The sequence below is a fragment of the Pundamilia nyererei genome, unplaced genomic scaffold (assembly GCF_000239375.1).
Source record: "Pundamilia nyererei isolate P.nyererei 1_Seehausen unplaced genomic scaffold, PunNye1.0 scaffold00220, whole genome shotgun sequence".
Classification (NCBI taxonomy): Eukaryota; Metazoa; Chordata; class Actinopteri; order Cichliformes; family Cichlidae; genus Pundamilia; species Pundamilia nyererei.
Window position 1 is genome coordinate 241,199 of NW_005187621.1, and position 23,952 is coordinate 265,150.

The window sequence follows — 23,952 nt, forward strand, 5'->3', positions numbered from 1 at the left end:
GGTTCATTGAGAACATGGTTGTTGTTCAATAATAACATTATTCCTCAAAAATACAACTTGCCTAATAATTCTGCGCTCCCTGTAAAATTTGATTGGATTTCTGAGTAAACCTCGTGGAGCTGAAAATCCTCTGTGTTTCTGTACGACTGCTTCCATGCCTCGCCACAGATGTTCACATTTGTTCGTTGACATGTCAGCCACATTTGGAAACTGTTAGGGCGCACAGACGGGATGGGAGGGGGGCTGAGTATCATCACCACAGCAGATCAGACTACAAGCAGCTTCTGTTTACAATTAACCCCGATCAGCAGGGAAGAGGAGGCGACACCGGGTAATCACTTAATCAAAGGATGGCCTCCAGCGTGCCTGATAATTCCCAGGATTCCACCGTCTCTGCTGGTGTGACCCGGAAATGCTTTCCTCCATCCAAACCTGCGCGGCGTCGGGCTCAGACAAAATCTCAGCAGTGAGCTCGGTAATCACTCACAACACGGGCGAGGGTTTCTGGAAGCAGCCGTTCATGACGAGCGGCGGCAGCAGAAGAAGAAGATGATGATGATGAGGGGTTTAATCAGTCGGAGAGCGGTCACGGCCGGCCCGCCAGGGAACAACCATTTGCTCCTCCTCAACTCCAGTCATTTGGCTAATTGGGATCGTCTCAGAGCAGCAGAGCCGAAGCTCCCCTCCGGCTCTGCTCTGGATAATCAATGGCCTTGTCCGAGGAGAGGAAGGACGGAAGGTAAGGATGGAAGGAAGCGCCCCGAGGCAAACGGCGGGCTGAGGAAGCCCCGCACTTCCAGATGAAGAGATTGAAAACACCTTTGCTCTCCAAAGTTTCTCTACTAGAGATAACCGAGGATCGTTTTCATCTGTGAGCTGCTGCAGGCAGCTGACGGCCCGAGTCGGATGAGCTCACGTTAATTAAAACTACTGTTTACAAGGGCCGGCTAACGGATCAAGGTTAAACCGATCTGTGCAGTAAACCAGCCGCTGAGCGCAGAGATTCAGAGAAACAATGATGAGACTGAACTTTTCTCATGAAAGCAGTGAAACGAGAGGGACAAACTGTAAAGGAAAATATTTAATAAAAGGTTTTCTCACAGTGGAAAAAAGCTGGACATTTTTACCAAAGTGGAGCTTCAAGCTGCTTTTTTCCAGATGATGTTTTTGGGAAAGGATCCAGAAATAAGTTTTTAGAGGAAGCGACCGAATTAATCAACATTAACATTAATGAAGCCTAATTAAAACCTGCAGGTCCAAACTGAAAATGAGTTGAGAATAATAAAATGTTCAAAAAGCAGCTAAAGGAAAGAAAAATTCACCCCACAAATGTCTGAAAACTTGTTTGAAAAATATAAATAAAATCTGAAGAAAGCTAGACAAAAAATTCCAGTTACTTTATATTAATAACCGTTAATAAACAAAATCTGTAAAATGATATACAAAGAGGAAGAAAACACTGGTCAAACTAATATTTCTAAAAAATATATTTTAAAAAAGTTTTTTTAAAATACAAAAAATTGGAAAAATAAAAAAATTTAAAGAATTTAAAAACAAAATGACAGAAAAAGGTGTCAAAAAAACCCTTTTTTACTTTTCTTTAAAAGATACATTAATATAAATACATTTTATGGAAAACATTTATTTTGGTGTCTAAGAAGAAGAATTGTCCAAAAAAGCAGGAAAAAAATAGAAAAAGGGCCCCAGATTATCACGAGAAATATTGAAGATAAAGCACTTATAATAATTTCACTTAAACTAAATTAAACCTCCAAAAACATAGAAAAACATCCAGAGTTTCACACAGTGCTCGATCCTGATTCATAGCCTGGAGCTTATTGACCTTTGATTATTAACTTGATTGCATAAAAACATGAGTTTTATTTTAGGAGCATCTGTTGCTGTCCTTCATGATTTACGGGGACACTGCGTGACTTCAGAGCAGGTGCTACCATCATCAAACTATCTTCAGACCAGAGGAAGTCGAAGCTATGCGTATGAACGTGTGTCTGGTGAAGGGCAAACTGTACATAATGCAGGGAGGGAGTGTGTTCGGAGCTCCTGGGTGAACACCGGGTGCCTCTTCGTTCTAAATGACGGCTCACCCATCAAGCACCGCCTCAGCCCTGCAGGGTCAAGAGCCAGAATCCCATCATAATTAAATTCCCATGATTCTCTGTTTTCAGGGGGAAGGGGAGGGGTGGAGGCTGCTTGACAATTATGGAAACCAACAATCCAGAAAGGCTCTGCCTCTCTGCAGCGTAAATTAAATGGTGTTTCTGGATTTAAATGCTGCATGCTGACCCAGCGCACTAAGCCCGCTAATGAATAAAATCAGGGGGGAAAAGAACCACTCCCACCACCCACTTTTACTATGAAACCCCTGCCTGGACCTCAGCAGCAACACTAATCTTAAAGCATGGTAGAAAAATTACTCTGTGGAGCTTTTTAGTCTCTTTTAGCTCATAGTTTCAGTTCTCTGAGCAGCCAACAGCTAAAAGAAACAGGATGTCAGAGCTCAGGAGGAGGTGGAGACCAAAAGATATTCACTGGATTATATTATGATAGAAACTAGAAATGGAAACTATATTCAATAGGTCAAATATGAAACGTGGAGCTTTTAGCTGCTTTATATCCAGGGTGAGGAGCTAGAAGTAAAATGTAAGTGCAAGGACTAAAATTAATTACCTTTAACATTAATGAAGCTTAATTAATGCTGAGAATGTGCAGCTTCAATTTGCAAACGGGCCGAGGGGCAGAGGATAATAAAAGTGTTCAATGTTCACATTGTCTTCTAAAAAAGGAGAAAATATAACAAGTTTTAAAAATATAAGAAAATATCAATAAAATAATAACATTATTTTATATTAGTTTGGAATGAACTCCCTGAGAAATATTTTAGAAAATTATGAAAAAAAGCAATAGGAATAAAATGACAACATAAAAAAGATGATAAAAATCTCTGAACTACAACTAAAATTGCTGTAAAATACAAAGAAATTGCTGTTAGTGTTAGTAAATGTTAATAAATATGTAATATTACTTAAGTGTCATAAAAATAACAAAATGTCCAAAAAATGAACACAAAAAGATGCAAGCAATACAGTGGTCCCTCGCTACAACGCGGCTCACCTTTCACGGCCTCTCTGTTTTGTTGAATTTTTTTGGTGCAATTTTGCATGCTTTTTTTTTTTTTTTTTTAAACAGCGCATTGTGTTCTGCGTCCTGATAGGCTGTAGACCAACGTCAATCAATCTTGTGTCGACTCTGAAGTGCTGTACTGTGCGTTTGTAAGTTTTCTCCCCAACAAACACAAGAATTTCGACGAAACGCCATCACCTGCAGGTGCCTTTGGTTTCATTCTATAATACTGGACTTATTTTTCTACAAGTTTTAAACTTTGAGAGTGTTTAGACAACAGAGAAAAGTGTGAAAATGTTCATGCCTGACTGAGAAAAGTGTATAAAGTGTGTAGTGAGGGGTTTTACAGCCTTATACATCTATAATAATTATAAAAAATAAAGTTGGCTACTTTGCAGATTTCACTTATCGTGGGTTATTTTTTAGAACGTAACTCCCGCGATAAACGAGAGACCACTGTATGACTAGAAAGTGTAAAAAGAGACAAGTAAAGTTGATAAATCTTCACAAAAATAATGCTAAGTGTCTAAAAACAAATCAGGAACAAAATATGTCCAAAGCTGTCGCAGAACATGCAGCATGTAGCAGATAAAAGGCCAGATATTTTCCTCAGGAAGTGGAGGAGACCAAATACGGAGCTAAAAGTAAGAAAATGCCAGATTCACATACGTGATGATCATGTTGATGAGTAACTGCTGCATGTGGAAACAAGTTTTAAGAATTTACTTTCCTCAACTTTATTTCAGACTTTTTACAGTAGTAGTTCATTTCACTAAAAATAACTAAAGCTCTTTCATCGCACGTTCATGGGTAACACTGCTGTACGTGATTAAAATAAACCTCCAAGATCATCCTGGATCTTCCAAGCACATTGGATTGGGTAATTTCTCATTTTTCTAACTAATTTAAGGACCATTTAGCTGTCAAAGTTACTTTAAACCCCAAACTTTGAAGGCGAAAACAATCAAGCTTATTTTTTGAAGAACTTTCTAGAAAATCGTGTCTTTGTCTTGACAGTTTAATTTGCTCATTCAGATTGGAAATGAAACAAAATGTGACTTTAAGCTATAAAAAGAGATTTTAAATCCTCTGAGGAAATCTTCAAAAAACTCCCCCTGATTTCTTTTCTTGCCCTGTTCGGCCTGTGTTTTTCTTTCTCCATTCGCTGCTGCGTGTGTCTAAATGTATGCACGAGAGCACAAACACACACAAATTCGGACGCCGACCACGCCGCACTGTGCGGGTAATTACTGCCACCGCTCTCGGCTACTGTGGGTGACATTCGCGCAGAGAGAGGTGGTGCCGAGGCAATTTGTGAACTCTGACACTGGCAACCTTTAACGGCAGAAAAGAACAAACCAAATATACAGCATTTACAAGACGCAGGGAGGAATGGCGGCAGGAAGAAGGGGAGGAGGTGGGGATTGGCAGAGGGTGGGTGGGTGGGGGTGGGGGGCAGGACATGCATACAAGCCTATCATCCATGTGAGGTGTCGAGGCTCAGCGGGAGGTGTATGTGTGTTTGAGAGTGGAGGACGGGAGGTGCAATGAGAGGGGAGGCGTGAGGGAGACAAAAGGGGGCCTCGGGAAACACAAATTAAAAGCCTTAAATGTCACCGCACACAGTATTGCTTTGCGACACAGGTCATTACTCCCCATATTATTCGCAGCCTTTTACAACATTAATAACCTGGAAAATATTGCAGCCGATTGTTCAGAAGTCGCTCAGAGAAAGAAATATGTGGCTCTGTGTTTTTATTTTTTTTTGCTCTTGAGCAGAAGACTGAGAGGAACCGAACCACAGCACATACTTCATGAAGGAGGAAATCACACCAGAAGATGCTCTGGAACACTATCGCACAAAACGCACATCACATTGTGGTGTATCATCACCTGTACAGCCCATGCTTCCAGGGTGGGGGTGTTTGGTTGGCTGTGTCCTCACAGGTGAGGCAGGTGGGGCAAAGAAATACAGGGGAAGGGAAAGACAGATGCTTTCTTCACTGGACCAAACACAGATGGACACACCGAGAAAGAACTGACTGGATGATTTGCAGCAAAAAGACTCTAAGAACTCTTTAGAGGTGAAACACATCCAAACTGCAGGTTGAAAATATCCCTGTGTGGTTTATAAAGTTAGAGAAATATTTTTTTCCCCCCATGGACAATACTGCATTACTCTCACACTGATTAAGACAGCAAGAGGTGGTGAAAAAGATTTAAAATGGCAATTCCAACATGTTGTACATGGATATAAAGTGGACGGGAAGGTTAACTATGAGTCCAAGTCGGGCAAACATCCCATACTGACTGCAAAAATACCTTAAAACTGACTATGTGAGTCATAAATCCATAAATTTTACAGCAACATATTTAGTTTCTTTTAAAACTATATTAGGTTTTTTTTTCAGTTTTTTTTTTTCAGAATTAACCAATCCATGTTCAGTTTACAGCTCAGCTAGCAGCTCACTTTCAAGTTATGGTCCATGATGAGTGTTAAACTCTGTACTGACCTCAATTTTGGTAAAAAAAAAAAAAAAAAAAAAAAAGGTGTATAATTTAATATTACTATATATTATACTACTATTACTATAAATATCACTAATAACTAATTTTCCCTCTTTGATCGAAGTTGATGATTCATTAAAGAATTAGCCTTCATGTTATACAAGTGTCTCAGTGCTTCTTGCTTAAACATATAAGTGACTCAAACCCAGTTTCATCATCTTTTTCTGCAAATCACCAGCTCATTCATTCCTGGAATCAAAAGCACAAATCTCCAGCACAGGGGACTCCAACCCTGCAGTGGTGGGAGGGTCAGGGTGGAGGTCAGTTGGGGGTCTGTCCGTCCCACCACAGCAGTTTTTTTTTACCTTCTGAGTTCTGCAGACTGTTGGTGTAAATGCTGCGAAGGCTAGAGACGCGATTTAGTTTCCAAGCTTTACGTTTGGCTGCATCCCCCGACAGCAGGAAGAGAGAGAAAAGACGGCAGCGAGGAAGGAAACAGGAATAATGTGGGTATGAAGGAAGATCGAATGTGGACCCAAAGGAAGATTGAAGAAGGAATGAAGGAATAACAAAAGCAGGTCAAGCGGGTATGATAGAGGAATGAAGAAGAGATAACAGGCGATCCGAACAGGAACAAAGGAGACAAGGGACAAGAGAAGAGGAATGAATGAGGAATGAAACATGCAGGACCAAAGGAGAGGTGAGGCCAGATTTTAGGAATGAGACAACAAATATAAGACATAGACAGTAAAGGGGAAGAGGGAGAGAAAGAGAGAGACAGGTGTCAAAACCAGCAGTGCAGAGGATGCTATGGAGGGGGTGTGGCTCGGTGCTGAAGTGGGAGGAGCCAATAAGCACAATGAAGGGATGGAAGTCCGTGAAAGATCAACAAAGTACATCTTTAATCCACAACAAATAAAAAAATAGAACTTGGAAAAAATCTAAAGATGTCAATCAAAAAGTTTCTGCTCACATTTATCTGATAAAAAAATAACCAAACTAAAAATATTCATGACACTTTAAACCCACTGAAAGTCAAACAACAAGAGCCCCAAAAAAACTGCTGTTGAGCTACAACTCAACACTTCCTCGAGATTTTCACATTAAAAGATAACCAAGAAAGTAAGAAAACTTATTTGCGGGCAATTTAGAGCGAAATATCAGTGTGTGATGTGTAAGGTTTGAACTTTTATTTCCTTTTTAGAATTGTGAGCTGCTGGTTGGATAGAATAAAACAAAAGTCAACTTAAACTTTGAAATTGCATTAGACAGTTTTCAGTATAATCTCTTATTTCATAGATATGATTAATTATTTTAATTAATCACCTTTAGCAGAATATAAAGGCAACATTCTTCAAAAAATATGGTCGAAACTGTGATAATGTGATTTTTTTAAGCATTAAATCAAACCTAAGTGCCAACAAATGATGGGACGATAAAAACGCTGAACTTTAACATGATTCTGTAGCTCCTTTGTAGCTCTGATTCTTCCACAGGTTTGAGCTCTGTGACCTTTGACCTCTGCAAACTCTGTAATATTCACTCCCCCCTGGGGCTACTGCGAGCATTTGCCACCAAAGCAACATTTGCAGAGGATGAAATACAGCCGCGGCTGACACTTTAATGTTAGTCCGCTTTGTTTTCCTCGATCTGCCACAGGAGGCGAGGCGAGTGACGGAGGGAATGAATCAGGGTGGTGTTAAAAAGGTCACAGGTTGGAGCCCCGAGAGCGCGAGCAGAGAGGCTGAAGCAGAGACCAGAGTCATGGATCTGAGATAAAAAACAAAAGCTAAAAAATGAGTCAAGAGGCAGAAGCAGCTTCATGATATAAGACACCACAAAGTGATGGGACTCAGTTAAAACTGTCACTACACTCCACCTACATGAATATCCAGCCTGTTACTCCAATATGAGCTTTTTTTCAAAGCAGGGGGACGTGAAGTGTTTTTCCTCTCAGTCTAACTCAGATATTATTTGCCTCTAAGTCGACTCATGGTTTAAACCATGTTGTGTAGCCTGCTGGATCATCTCCTCAGGGATCTAAGGAGGAAACAGCAGCAAGAGTTTCTCTGGAGCTCGCTGATCTCAAAAATCGTACATTAGTGGAAGTTTGTGAAAACTTGTTGCTTTCTTTTTCTTCATTTTCTCACTTTCTGATGTTATAATGTACACGGTATGAAGGTATGTTATGAATATAGTATAAGTATGTACAGGCTATAGCTGTAGTGAGTGTACAGGCTATGTCGATGTTTAATTTGATCTTTGAACGCTTTGAAGTTTATTTGAACAGTTTGTTACTCTTCATGTTGTATACTGGAGAAAAGGTTAAAACATCAGCAGGTCTATCCAGCACTGACGATAGTCTTTGTATTTTGTGTGTCTCATTTAAAAAAATCTTGTAAATGTTTCTCACCAACCTGTCTGAAAAAGCTTAAACATAAGTAAGTAAAGTAAAATTTATTTATATAGCGCTTTTCACAGATTAAAAAAAAATAATCACAAAGTGCTTTACAACACAAGAACATGTTTGTGTAAACTATATAAACTTGTGTCAGAGGGAGAGAGACTAAAACAAAGTGACTGACAGGTAACTGCAGGACCACCTGGTCTTTCCTCCACAGAGGCCCTCTTTGTTTCCCTTCTGTTTGACCCTCTCTGACCCTATTTGACCTGTGACGGAGGGCGGAGCCCACCTTCCTGATTAAGCTGCGACTTTAAAGGAATTCAAGGCCTTGATGAAGCAGTCAGAGAGCGGCGTGCTGCAGGTGCACCGACCACCTGACAACAATGAGGTGAAGCTCTTCAGCTGAGACACCGTCACACACGAATGTGATCTGAGAGGCGCGCACACAACTTAAACATCAGCTGTGAGCAGCTTTCCGTGTGAGGAATCAAAGCCACCGTTTCTCAACTTAAACTTAAGGAATGTGGCCACAGATTCAGCTTCAAACTTTTGAAGCTGAACGAAAGAGACTGAGGTCAACTTTCAAAGCTCAAATGGCAGCCCGGTGTCGAGGCTGCAGATCCACTCATGCTCTCATTATGAGGATGGCCAACTGCCATGACCAGTTGGGGGTGAGGAGAAGAAGATTGGTCAAAGACATGGTGTGGAAGAGAGCCAGAGATTAATAATAACTAATAATTAAATGCTGAGAGGTGTATAAACACATATTGAGTGAAAAAGGTGACTGAAGAAGAAATACTTCACACATCATAGGAATCCCCCAGAAGCCTAGACCTATTACAGCATAATTAAGGGAGGTTCAGGGTCACCTGATCAAACCCTAACTATATGCTTTAGCAAAAAGGAAAGTTTTAAGCCTAATTTAAAAGTAGAGATAGTGTGCGTCTCCTGAATCCAAACTGGAAGCTGGTTCCAAAGAAGAGGGGCCTGAAAACTGAAGGCTCTGCCTCCCATTCTTTTCCCATTCCCCCCACACTTTTAAATACTCTAGGAACAACAAGTAGGCCTGCAATGTGAGAGTGAAGCACTCTATTGGGGTCACACAGTACTATGAAGTCATTAAGATAAGATGAGCCCTGATTATTCAAGACCTTGTGTGTGAGGAGCTTTATGTATGTAAGACATTCTTGCATTTTAACAAATTGCTGTGTGTTATCTGACTTCATGGCTAGAAGTTTGGTGTCATCTGCATAGCAGTGAAAATGTGTGCTATGCCTAAGGGAAGCATGTATAATGTAGAGAACTAACTCAAAGACCACCACAAGTAAAAGTGAAGAGCTACATTTGAGCTAAAATTTTCAGAATAAAAGTTAAAACCAAAATAAGTCAAAAAATGCCTATAAACTTGACATACCAAGGATAGAACTAACAAAACTAAGAATGTTTAAAGCTGAAGGCTAAAAGAAGTAATTCGCAATTAACCCCGGTGAAACACATTAAATTGAACTAATCAAACTAGAACTAAACCAAAAAAAACAAACACATATCCAAAAAAAAAAAAAAAAAAAATCAATAGATGAACAAGAACTCTACCAAAGACAATAAGCCAAAACCAAGTCTGAATCAAAAAAGCATTGTGAAGAACAAAACAAACCAAAGTACTGCTAATGAGCAAGAACGGCACAAAAGAAGTCGTAGTTTGATCCAAAAATCCAAAATATCAGAGTAGAAACACCGACGTGAACTTGGTAAGTCCTTGTCAGTACACCTATAAAACCAACAAAACCAAGACCAAGTTAAAACAGAAAACTGAAACAACTATCATAAATCCTAACCCAATAAACTATGAATGCATTAATTAAACTGAACTAGATCAAATGCTACACGCTAAAAAAATGCCCTTAAAAATCAAGATAAGTGAAAATCAAAACCCATTCATGGGTTTATCCCATCCTATCCCATGGGTTTAGTCCAAATGTAAGCGTGACAGAAGTCAGAATCAATGGATGAACCAGAACTACACCAAAGATGACACGCAAGAATACCTTTAAAAAACATCTTCATGAATCTGACAAGTCCCAGTCAATACACCAATAAAACCAAGACCTGGTCAAAACAGAAAACTGAAATGCATCAGAACGGTAGTAAAACATCCTCATGAGCCATGAAGTCCAAATCCAGGTGAATACGGTGGAGCTGCAGGTCAGTGAGTCATTAAAAAGTCACGCACATTAGTCTGGCCAGAGGTCACAAAAAGCCCCATCTGAAACAAAAGATACTGGTGGGTAGAAGTATCACCATCACCACCAGGAACTTCCACTGGTGCAGCAAACTAAGGGTGAGAATCTCTGAGTGTGTGTGTTGGTGTGGTCCTACCTGGGGGAGCTCGGCCGCAGAGGGCGGTTCCCCCTCATGAATTACGCCAGGCCTCGCTCTGACATGAAGATACTTCACCCGCCCGCCCGGCGTGACAGGCGGTGAGCCAGCGGCCGGCCGAGCACGCTCAGTGCTTAATGGCTAAATTGGGAAGACTGTTACTAATCGCTTATTGAATAATGAAAGTGACACAGCTGATAAAAGATTTCAATACACTGGATTATTTATAATATTTCACTTAAGCCTCTCTGGCTGACTAATGTGGGGGCGAGATGAGGGAGTCGGGAAGCGTCTGATAACGAGTGGCGGTCAGAGGAAGTGATAATAAAACGCTTGCAGAGGGGGAAAAAAGGAGGAGGAGGAGGAGTAAAGCATAAGGAAAACAGAGTGAAGGAGGAATGAAACAGATGAGACAAAACAACGAGGAACAAGATTAGAGGAGAAGATGGAAATGAGGACAAGAACCAGGAGGGGAGACTGAAAACGAAAAAGGAAGCATTGAGGGTGGATGTGAGGAAATAAAGGAAAATAAAGGGATGGAAATGAGCAGAGATGAAGGCAGATGCAGCGTCAATCTGTCACTCAGACAGCCACTTGTCCTGTCAGCTGCTTGATACCTCACTGATGGAGGGACGAACATTACACATCTGCTGCTGCGCCACATCTGTTCAACGAGCTACTGTGTGTGTGTGTGTGTGTGTGTGTGTGTGTGTGTGTGTGTGTGTGTGTGTGTGTGTGTGATAAAAGATCTCGATAATTATCACAAAAACATCAATAATGGTGATAAACTGAGGAGGAATTTAGGATGGAATCAGCCAATCAGGATACAGCAGCGGGCGGAGGTCATAGATGTGTGGTGCAGAAACAGAACAGAAAGAAATACACAGGTTGATGTTTAGCAGATTTTTCTAATGTATATATTTAAGTTTAATTTGTGGTTTTTATTCATGAATGAATCCATATTTTATTCTTTTTTTCCTTTACGCCAGCCACTTTATTAATACTAAGAATTTTCTTCTGCTGTGTTTAGTGTGAAACACTTGATATGACGCTGCTAAACAAATTAATATTGGATCCAGTCTCTCAGCAGAAACGATCAGCAACAACCCATTAAACCACAATGTAAAAGGCTTACTTTAGAGTTTTCTTGCATTCAGTTTCCTTGATCAATAAAGAAGACGTATTATTGTTCTTCTTGTCATGAACATAATACTACAGTATATAATATATATATTAAGCATGGCCCAAGTTTCAGATACTGATGTATACAAAAACAGTCTGTGAGAAAAAGAAAGTGGGCTCGTTTCAGAGTAGAATCAAACTCCAAGGCTTAAAAGTAAAGTACAAAAACCTGCAGTTCCTCTAATGTCCACTTGGGGCCGCCTCCAAAAGTGAACCAGTCTCACATTATAAGATGTCCACATGTTCACAGCAGAATTAAGCATGTTTACAGCCTGCTACAAAAATTGTTTGGGGTTCTATGGCTACATTCCTCCTTCATAATAACTGGATGGTGAATTTTTAAAATAATTTACCGGTTTTAATTGTATTAAGGCTTAAAGGGGCAATGCCACTTTGACTGACAGGTGTATAGCAACACATGCGGCTACAACTGCTGAACTGTCCCTGAACGGGACTCAAGCTAATTCAGTTGTTCTACAGACTATTATAAACAAAAGAAAAAACAACCCCCCCAATAAATCAAAAATCTTTAAACATAATAACAAATTTCAACATCGAATCTAACCCAAGTCCAAACATTCATAAGGAATTGCTCCTCTAACTGTCCAACAATGATCGCCAAATGGCGGATGTCTCCATGCACTTAAATGACGCCAACCTGTCATATAAGCATATACAGAAGCATATACAAAATTAGCCATTAGTTAGTAACCAGGTCTCTAATTGGCTTTTTGTAACTGTCTTTAAGATTTGTTCTGACCAACTTTAGCTTCATCAGGTTATCTGCAGCTGAATTATTACCAAAGACAATGCTTTTCATGTTTAATGTCTGCAGTATTAATACAAAAGCAGGTTTTTCAGCTGTTGTTGGATTCACTAATATGGAGTTACTGCTGTGCATGTACACACTCATTGATCCACAGACTTTACAGAGAAGAGGAAGACCAAACAGGGTGAAGAGATGAAGGGCTGAGAGAATGACAGGATGGAGAGATCCTTTCCTCATTGAGGAGGTCGAAAATCTCAGACAATCACATGACTGCGTTTCCCAGCCTAGGTCCCAAATAATCTACTAATGTCACTATGAACAAAGGTTCAGGGTTTTCTTATAGCATCAATACACAAACTTTACAAAGATAGTGGGATTTAAGATTTGAAAACTAGAAAATAAAGGTCGGGTCAGTTTTAAAGATGATGTTTTCATTTGTATTTTTTTAAAGAACTAGGCGGGGAAAGTGCGAGGCGAGGGGGAGGGGAGATGGCGTTACCTTCCGCAGTACCAGAGAGGCCGTCGGCTTTGAAGTTACTGGTGCTCTTCTTCCGCCGGTGCTTCTTGCGGTTGGCGTGCGGCGATGGCGGCGGCTCCATCTTTGGACTGGTGGTGCTGGAGATGCTGGGACTGGAGCAGACGGAGTCTCCCAGGCCTGTGTCTGCAAATGTAACCAAATAAAATCACAAATAGAACTCTACACTGTTGCCATACTGCTCACAAGTGATCAATGGGCTTCTCGCACTATAATACTGCAGGATCTTTACCCATCAGTAAAATAACTGTTGCTGTAGACTGATGCCAAATATAACTAAACAGAACTACTTGGGGGGTTTTGCTTTCTAAAGACCAAAGAGCTTTTTGGTGGGTGGAGGATAGGTCGAGGCACCCATCTTTTTCTGCAGTGTCTTAAAAGGGGAAGTTTATGGTTGTGGAGAAAAACATTCAGAGATAATTTGAGATAGTTGGAAGTTTAATACACAAGTGGCCTTTCTTGTTTTATCTGCTGAGAACTTTGGACAGGTTTTAAGCTGGTTCTGGATTAAGTTTCTGACTAGTTTCATTTTGGTTTGACTTCAGCGTTTTTTGGTTTTTTTAAACCTTTAACATCTTCGAGGGCTTGTCACAGTTCTCTAAATTAGTCTCAGGGTCTTGGTTCCTTCATGTTACACCAGACTTATTTCTTACACTTCATAATGGGATTATTGGGACTTTCTTTTAAACTGGTTTAAAACTGCTTTCAAATTAAATTTTCCATTGGGTTAACTTAGGTTTGGGTATGATTTTAAATTTGGTTTGGTACTGGTTTGGAAGAACTTACAAGTTTTCTGATTTAGTTTTTGAGTACCCTAAAAAAGCTTTTGCGGTTGCTATTTTTAATAACTTCTGGGTTAGTTGTGAGCCTAATTTTGGACTCTGGACCTGGTTTTGTAGTTGACTTACAGGTTATGGAGGAATTGCTTCATCAGTGGGATTAAACTGGAGTCTTTTGTCTCTTCCTGTAATTTCACACTGCTGATAGTGCGATCAGGATTGTGTGAAGTCCAGGCCATCAGATACAGGACTCCCTGCTCTTCATTCTGACTCTGGCTTCAGCTCTTGATCCTGCTGCACAGTTACCTTTGATACTTCACTAATGACCTTAATATGCATGGTGGCAAAACTCTTGGGCACAGAACAGAAGCTGAGTAAATCTGAGCGCAAAACCTCACACCTCGACTGCTCTATTTTATAAGCAGAACAGTAAATGTATAAATACGTATATATAATATCCGGAATCACCACTGACGGGGTCCAAATGGATTAAAGTAAACTATACTGAATCCCGTTCCGGTCGACATGCAGGCTCAGACCTGTGGGCGAGCGAGGCTATCAGCACAGTGAGTGGAGTCTCTCTCTCTCTGCCCTCCACTCTTCACGCCGGCTGCTGACAGCTGTGACTAGCGGCGGAATAAAATAACATTCAGCTTCCATCAATATCACGGCGCGGCGGCCACACTGACACGGGCGCGGTGTGTATCTGTGTGTGCAGATGGAAACACATGTGCACACCACACACACACACACACACACAAACGTATCTTGTCGAGCGCTTGCTGGCCGGCGCATCCCCGAACGGCAGACAGCCCCAAGGACGGCCATAACTTATTTTACAATCGTTTAGTCTCAGCTCAAGTGGAAAATGTGACAACTTATCTCTGCTGACAAGATGCCATCCCCGAGCGCGCAATTAACCGCCGTGGATTAACGGCCCTCCCATCTGCAAGCCGCGCTCCATCCACGTCAAACCCCACCACCGCTGCCCCCACCCCCACAACCACCTCATCCTGCTGCACTCTCTCTCTCAGTCCAAACTCTGATTGTTTTTCTGTGGTGTATTTTCTCTCATCAACAGTTTAAACACCAGCTGCTCAGACCACACAAACCACCACAGAAGAAGAAGCAGCTGGTCCAAAGACTACAAACTTTTCTTTGTTTTATGCTCCAGAAGGTGGCGGCAAAGCACCTGTGTGCCTAATAAACCTCAAAGAAGAAGCAGAAACTGAATTTTTTTCATGAGTTTAATCTTAATTTTAGTATTTATTTATTGCAGAATTTTATTTATTTTTGCATCTTTGCACTGTTTAATACAAATGTTTTAAGCAGTTTTGTAGTTATTATTAACTCTGACAGTTGATCTATGGAGGGCAGACCCCACCTAATAAAATATAAACAGGAGTATTTCGGAAATGATTGAATCTGCAGTATTTCCTCCTATTATTTAACATGCTCAGTTTATTTACTTCTGTTTTTAATTTCCTTTCTGTATTTTTAAGATGTTATATTACTACTTATTTTTTCATTAGCTTATTTAATATGTAATATCTTTGTTTTTCTCATTTTTTTCTTCTCTATAATTATTTCCTATCATTTTGGCCTCGACACTGCTTGAGAACTGAGTGATGAGTTAACACATGTAAGTCTTGACTACTCGTTTGTCCCAATTATTTTTTTAGATTTCAGATATTGCTGTAAGATCTGTAACATTTCTCAGATCTCTGACAAAAGAATTCATGACTTCATCACCATTTTTAAGGTTAATTAATATCTTACTCTTGCATAAAGTACCAGGATCCACAGGGACCTTAAAGGAGTGCCCTTACACCTATAGAAACTGTGTGTTTGTGTTGCCCCTGGGAGCCCATTGAGAGCGTTTCACAGCTTTAAACGTTATTTGAGGAAGGCTGGAGGCCCCAAAGAAGGAGCTGCCACTCAAGCTTAACATCAGGCTCATACACAGCCTGACAGCTGTCAGTCTCAGCTTCCTGCTCTGTGTGTGTGTTTGGTTAATACTGGCGCTTTAAGTCCTACACACCTATATACACACACAGACACACACACCAACATACACACACAGACAGTCCATTAGCTTGACAAACAGTTAAGGCAGTATTAGAGGTCTGGCAGCTGGATCAATGGGAGACAAATGATAGTCCCCCTCGCGTAGCTCCACGCTGGGGCCTTCAGTCCCATCTGTGTAGCTTCTCGTGTGACCTGCGGTTTAACTCAGGATCACATGACTCTGCGTGAGCGTGCCGGTCACTGACCTGTGCTGACTCCAGAGTTGGCGATGACGGTGGCCTCGGTCCACTGATCGGCGCTGGAGACGGAGTACGAGCGCTGGTGCATCCCCTCCGTGCCGCGGCTGTTGAAGGACACCAAGCTGACGCCGCTCGCCATCTGTGACACCGACGAGCTGCTAGTCACCGAGCCTGAAACACAAAGTGGAGACGTCAATGCGGCATATAAGGAAGATTCAGATACCTGCAGTGTTCACTTATCACTCATAACTTCTGTGAGAAAAGCTGCGTTAGCTTCTCTTTAAGAAACCTCCTTCCTAACAGCTCTCTTTCCTCTGGTTGGACAATGACAGGAAGCCTGACGATAGCACCATACACTGAATATACAAAGATGGACATAGCTGTCCTTTGGTTTGTGGACTCCATCACTGGAGGAAGGTGAGTTTTTGGATTGAATTTGTCACGCTCCCCTCTACAGGCTGGCAGCAGTAACTACGGGCTCCATGTACAGTTAGCTCAGCATTCTGATCATTTTAACCAGCTGACTGAAGAAAACTGACACTTGAGCATGTTTCTTATGACCAGAGAATCACATTTAAAGCCCGTGCTGCTATTTAAGCTTCAAACGTCCCGAGCGTGGCACAGATCATCTGCAGACCTGCTCTTCCTTCCTTGGCGTGCACGCACACTCTCATTTACTTCACACAGAAACACGAGGGAGCCATAAAAGGCAGCCTCTCACGAGCCGGCTGCTTAAATCAAACCCTCGAGTCGGTGAGAGGCTGTGTGGTCCAGCAGCAGGGTGAGTCACCCCCACCCTCCTCCTCCTCATTCTCTCATTACAGCTCATTTCTTGGTGCTGGCTGAATGGAGCCAGGACTCTGATTGCATTAATATTCATGACAATAATTAGTACATGGAGTACAGCTCACTGAATATTCATGCTATTAGCTCGGGCCTCCTGCACGCGCGCATGTGTGTGTGTGTTTGTGTGTGAGAGAGAGATTTAAGCCTCATAAGCGCTGCTTTTATGTGTGTGTGTGTGTGTGTGTGTGTGTGTGTGTGTGTGTGTGTGTGTGTGTGTGTGTGACACGCAGGATTATGCTCCACCTTTTGTTTTACGACGTCTTCCTTCAGGTGATAAGACACGTTTGCTTCGAGGCTGAACTGCAGATTTTTCCCCTCCTCCTTTCAATCAATCTTTATTGACTCAGAACGAACAAAACAACGCTCGTGTTTATGATGTCAGAGCGAGAGCGGCGATTAGAAGCACAATTAGGAAACAAGTGTGTTGATGACGGGCTAATCGCTGCTGAGTGGAGGCGAGACTTCATGTTCACTCCTTTATGTTTCCATATTTCAGCTCATTTTTATTACATCATTTCAATAACGCTGATTCAGTTTTTCCGTTATTTAACACAACGCTTTTACCTCCAAACACGTTGTTGGTTTCTACGTGTGAACGCTGACAGTTACATTTAAGCCTTTCAAAGACACTTTTAGAAAATAAATGCAAATTTCTTTTTCTTTATGTTAGTTTGTCTCAATAGAAATCTCAGTTTTAATCATTCTCCCAATAACAGTAGGAGAAATGTGAAAACCTATTGTTGTTATGGTATCATTTTACAAGAAATAGAAGATTTGGATGTTTAAAATAAAATGAGACATTTAAAAGCATGAACATGGAGTTTAAACAGGTATCTTACTTAATTACAGTGATTAATAATAATTTCACAAATTAACCTGGATATCCACATGAAAATTGACGTAAAGACTCGTTACTTTAAACTATAACAAATGGACTTCCTGATTGGATGTTTGATAGCAGGGGTGAATATTTTTGAAAACGTAAGTTGCAATAAACTAAATAGAAAACTTTTATTTCAAAAACCAGAAGATTTAAATGCCTCCTGGTAAATTCCTTATAAGTAATTATGGCTTTTGTTTTGAAAACTTAGATACGTTAGAGCATGCACTTCTAGATGATGAATTCTGATTATTGTAAACGGGTGTTCAGCAGTAAAAAAAAAAAAAAGTTGAATTTCAGGTAAATCATTGCCGTCCAATCACAGAGGAGGAGGGGTGTGACAAAGATTACCTCCCTTATACCTATGGTTGAAAGGTTTGAAGGACTGATACAGACACTCTCAGGTGTCAGTTTGCAGGCCTCACCTGAAGTTTGTCCGAGCTGCAGGCTGCTCATGTCCTTCGTCAGGCCGTTGGTTTTGGGGCTCGGCATGGCGGCGCAGGTGGACACGGCGCGCGGTGGCCTCTTCCCCGGAACCTTCACCGTGGTCCTGAGCAGGTCGATTTCCTTCCCGTGGACGTTCTGCATGTAGTCCTGACAAACAGAAGGCAGCATTCAAACTTTATTGTGTTGAAGTCCCGTAATCTTTAAACCTACATGAATCTCAAACCCATTTTTATTCGTACGAGTATTCAGACATTTTACAACCGTTTAAACCAGAGAAAGCATTTTAAAAATGTAAGTACATGCAATCATTGACCAAGCAGGCCCACTGACAGCAAACAAACACATGGGACAACACTTAGAGCACAAAACACAAAGCAAGTAAAATGAAGTGTGCGTGTAAGCGATCTCATCAACACGAGTGGGATTATTTGGGATAATAAACCTCCCAAATCCGTCAAACATACAATGAAAACAAAGCAACACTAATCCCTTAAAGCGGCACTGAAGTGGCCCAACACTCGGACTCTGATTGGCTCTGCCCGTTCGCCAATGTGCCTGAAACAAGAGCGACCACTGTCAGGGGCCTCGGCAGCCCCCCTAGCGAGGTGCCCCCCTCCGGTCCAGACCGGATGGATCAGACAAGAAGTGGTGTTTAATGACAAACGAGAGGTGCTTGTTAAATCCACCCCCACCTCTCTGACGGTGGCAGAGAATCAGTGGTGACCCAAGAGAAGCACGGCACCTTGGGAGGTCGGCCTCCTCTTCAGGATCAAGGTGGTGATGAGAAACAAAGCTTGTGGATTAAAAAGAGAGTCTGATATATATATTTTTAAGACATAGAGAAGGGAAATAAGTGTTGGTTTGGAGAAGAAGGCTATTACAAGTATATATATTTTTTTCTATCTGAAGAAAAAAAAATTATTTCACATTCTTAACCATTACAAAGAACTACAGTATCTAATGGATCCAGATGTTCCATAGCAGGACAATGAGTCGAGAACATCCAGCCAGTGAACCTCTACAAATTTAAAAATGTGTATAAAACCAAGCCCCAACTATAAAACAGGACAAACCAAGTCCAGATCAACCCAAAGCGATTCCCAATCCAAGCTAATAAATGAGTCTAAATGTAGGTCAAAACAGCCACAAAAATGGTTCAAAGCAAACTTTATAAAACCAGTTTAAAATATGTCCAAACCAATCAAGGTCAAAACCAGACAAAAGCAAAGCAATAAAAGCCAAAACAAACTATTTAAAACTAAGATAAAACCAAAGGGAAACACCGAACCTAAAAACACTCCAAAGACGTACCCAAAGCCAAGTACAAAACCAAGTGGGAGTTTGTCTAAATAGTGTCCAAAAACATAACCCAACATCAGTCCAACGTAACGACTGAAATCCAACCTCAGAGCAGATACCTGATCTAAGCAACATGAAGTTATTTTGATTTACCTGAAAAAAAAGAAAAACTGAGCCACAACTTCCTGCATCGCCTCCTTTTCACTATTTATGAATGTCGAAAAATTGTAATAAGCCATAAGACGGTAACCTGTTCCAGTGTATTCTGGCAAATACCAAACCCTCTTTCACTTTCCACTTGGATTCCTCACCTAAACTCAACCGAAGCCTGACACCAACTAATAAAGTTTCTTATTTTTCCCCATTTTTGTCAATGTTGTGTTCATCTCTGACACACTACAGCTTTCATTAGAGCTGCGCTGCTCTATACAGTTGAAGTAATTACTGTTAAATGCAAACTGTTCGTGGCATTATTTCAGAAAGCATCCTCGGTTTGCTGTTATTGCACAGACTTGGATAATAATGCACACATTTATAACACACGCACACTCTTTCAGTGTTTCCCGCCTCCCTCTGGCAGCTCGGCTGACAAAAGGCCAATTCAAAGCCAAGTGCTCTCGACGGTGTCTTAACAAGCCACTGGAGAGCCCTCGAGCCAGGGGCCCGCTGGGTAAACCCTCCACACACACACAAATGCGCACACACTCACACACACACCCCTCCGACAGATTGACCGAGGTAATTGAGTCTCCATTTGCATCTGAGAGCTTTCATCATCGGCCCGATCGTCCACACCACGCAGCGGCGTCCAGGACGGATGTGTGTATCGACCAAACAAACCGACAGCAGGTGGTGACGAGTGTGTGTGTGTGTGTGTGTGAGAGAGGACGAGAACATGTTGTCAGCTTATGAACGCGGAAGAAAGAAAGTGTATTTAAGAGTGTGTGTGTGTGTTTGCGTGCAGTCAGTATAAATGGACGCATTAACGGCAGCATCAGTGTGAAAAATGCAACATGAACTGAGAGCTGGATACTGCTGACGCCAAAGGAAACATGAATCCATAAAGAGCGAACTACTTCACAACACGATCGATGGGTAAACAGATGACAGCAGATAAAGGAGAAGAAGAAGAAGCTCTGCGATCAGACTGAAAATGTGGAGAAAGTGATGAAGGTGCAGAGATGACAGGTACAAAACCTAATTTAATAACAGTTACAAAGACAAGTACAAAGTTGCTCCATAACTAGCCCGAACAGGTCCAAAACCAGGTCAGAACCAAATGCACAACCCAGACTAAACATGTCCAAAACAAAGTCACAAACCAAGCCCAAAACCCAGACTAAACATGTCCAAAATCAGGTCACAAACCAAGTCTAAAAAGTAGGCTGAACAGGTCTAAAACTAGGTCCCAAACAAAATCTAAACATGTCCAAAACCAGGTCAGAAAGAAGTGCAAAGGCTAGCCTAAACACGTCCACGTTGAAACCCATGTATAAAAATCAGTGCAATACCAAGTACAAAGTCAAAAACAAAACCACCTTAAATAAGTTTAAAACTAAGCCTAGGACCTACCTGAACGAGCCCAAAACCAGGTCAGAAACCAGTGTCAAAAAACCTGAAGAGATCTATAATCCATGTTCAAACCTAAAGCCTAAACGAACTTAAACACATTACATAACAGGTTTTTATGGTTTGTGTTATAAATTACATCTGTTGATATGCAAACTGTAAATGTACATTGCTTTTAATGCAAAATTATCTCAATGGACAGAAAACTGTAGTGTCTTCAAGTTATTATCTAAAGACTAAAAACTGAACTTGCATTTAAGATTCACTGAAGTTAGAACTTTCTATTCTAATTCTAATCAATTATTACTTTTACTGCTGGATTTCGTTTTGAACATTTGGATTTGGGATGTTTAAAAATGAATGTTTTAAGACCATCTTGGTTTCTATCTTGTGTTCACTCAGCGTTGGTTTGCTCTTTGCCTTAGTTTCAGGCTTATGAACACAAAAAAAGAAAAGAAAAACTGACTTCTAATCATTCTTTCTTGCACAAGAGTTTCTAAAAAATCTCTGCTCTTAAGTGCTCTTAACAACTCTCACTGCTCAGAGTCACATCGTGACAAGAGGCGATTAATTACTCTCGCCTTTTGTTGGCCTGATCTTCTCCTCTTTAGACTTTTCTTGGCAATTAGGTGGCATCTATTGCCATCCACTTAATTAGCGGCATTAATGTGATTTCTTTGCACATAGTCGGGCAATTAGTGGTGCTGATTGAGTTTCATTCGATTAGCCTCCGCAAACACGTTAATTGACGCCGGAGCTGCAGATGCAAAGCATTCAGGAAAACCTGGCTTTTGGTGCTGGAGGGGGTTTGTGTGTGTTGATGTGTTAAGTGATGAGTTTTAACACTAATTTACTGCATCAGCTGCTCTAATGGCTGATGGACGTGTGCAGTTTGGTGAAGTGTGGATATGTCTGAGCAAATCATTTGTGATTTAATGTTTCTGCAGATAAAACCAATAGTCAATTAGTCAAGAACAGCATAACAATAATCTGCAACTTCTAAAATGCGCTAATCATTGTTCATTTAGGTCATTTTTCAACCTAAAACAAATATTTTCAGGTTCTAAGATACTTTTTTGTCTGTCGGTGGGTTAAAACAAGAAAATCCAGGCAACATGGAGGGGACCTTTCATGCTTTTCTGATCAGCTTTGCACAAAACAAGCCATCCGTTGTCAAACAAAACAATCTGAATCAAACATGATGTCCAAGCAACCCTGAATCAGTGAAATGAAGGCTAAAACCAGTTCAAATAAGTCCAAAAAACCATCCAAAACACATAATTACTGAGCAGAGACCAACAAGAATGAAAAGAAAGCGAGCATACTCCTAAATTACAATGTTTCTAAATCAGATGTCTATAGAGTCCTTTACTCATTTTTTCCACAGTATTTTTCACTCCCATCTCTTGTAGTGACCCCAGCACTATCAAGTGGTCAATCAACTGTTTTCCAACCGCTCCATCCACCCCAACCTTATCCTGTCACCTCTAGTGCAGTTCATACATGTATTCCTTTATTGATTCAAAGCAAAAATATCGCCGCTTCATAAGAGATACAGCTGTCCCTCGCTATAACGCGGTTCACCTTTCGCAGCATCGCTGTTTCGTGGATTTTCTTTTGTGCAATTTTGCATTTTTTTCCTTTTCTTTTTTGTTTTACAGGACATTGTGTCCTGATTGGCTGTAGACCATTGTCAATCAATCTCATGCCGTGTCTCCTGTACAGTACAGAATGCATCCAGCTGGTCAAATTTCTTCGATCGCTAGCAGTGTGACTCTGAAGTGCTGTACTGTATGTTTGTAAGTTTTCCCCCAACAAATACAATCATGTTGACAAAACGTTTTGCACCATCAAAAGCAACCGTGGGTGGTTTCATTCTATAATACTGAACTTATTATTCTACGAAGGTTTGAACTTTGAGTGTTTAAATAAGAGAGAAAAGTGTGAAAATATTCGTGCCTGTCTGAGAAAAGTGTATAAAGTGTGTAGTGAGGAGTTTTGTAGCCTTAACACATGTATAATAATTGTAAAATAAACTTGGCTACTTCGCGGATTTCACCTTGCGCGGGCTATTTTTAGAACGTAACTCCCGCAATAAACGAGGGACCACTGTAAACAGTATTTTTAAAAAATAATCAATACATTTCATTTATGTTTAGTTTAGAATTTGCGATTTTTAGCTTCTAAATATGTGAAATTGGCTTCTTTTCTTTGTTATTTAAAACAGTTTCAGAAAATTCTTCCAGTTTTTGACTGATGAACAGATTAATTAAACCACTTTAAAACGCAATCTTGAACTGAAGAATGCCCACATGGAAAATACGATGTAATTAAAGAAAATCATGAATACATTTTCACAACAAGTAAGAAAGAAAACAAAGTAACCGTATTAACACTATTACACACTGAAATGCTTTTTGTTTTCATTTTTATGATCAAATTTGTGATTTTGCAAAGCATCTTTTTGCACAAAACAACTGTATGTCTACATTTTAACATAAAAGAAAAAGAAGTCAAAATAAAACAAATTGATATGCACTTGTGGCCAAAATTCTTTGAAAACAAAAAAAAAGACAAAAAAACGTTAATTACACAACAAAAATGTGGCAAAAACCTATCAGAGGCAATACATCTAATCTGACTTCAGACTGAGCAAGAGGACAGAGAGAAAACGAGCAGCAGACAGAGTGAAAGACACAAAAAAGTGTGTGTGCGTGTGTGTGTGTGTGTGTGTGTGTGTGTGTGTGTGTGTGTGTGAGATAATAAAGCAGCGTCGGGGGCAGGATATTGTGCCAACAGGGCAGAGAGCTGGGGCAATTAGCAGAGACATTACAGATGATATTCACATCATCAGCGCCGACGTGGGCAAACAGATGACGAGTCCTAATTAATACACAAGCCATCAACACACACACACACACACACACACACACACACACACACACACACA

At 40.7% G+C, this 23,952-nt stretch overlaps 1 protein-coding gene across 8 annotated transcripts in view; it reads right to left on the bottom strand.

The window, feature by feature from the left end:
- Positions 1–23,952, bottom strand: part of agap1 (ArfGAP with GTPase domain, ankyrin repeat and PH domain 1) — a 173,734-nt gene that overhangs the window by 23,345 nt on the left and 126,437 nt on the right. For 5 of the 8 annotated variants that reach the window (XM_013914732.1, XM_013914733.1, XM_005748364.2 and 2 more), the window contains 4 exons: positions 18,113–18,281; positions 15,968–16,132; positions 12,892–13,041; positions 6,015–6,092 (listed from right to left, as the gene is read on the bottom strand). In XM_013914732.1, coding sequence (XP_013770186.1) covers positions 6,015–6,092; positions 12,892–13,041; positions 15,968–16,132; positions 18,113–18,281 — 562 coding nt within the window. Of the gene's footprint in view, positions 1–6,014; positions 6,093–12,879; positions 13,042–15,967; positions 16,133–18,112; positions 18,282–23,952 lie in introns of all 8 variants that reach the window. The other 3 variants (XM_005748365.1, XM_013914731.1, XM_005748362.2) reach the window with 2 other exon arrangements.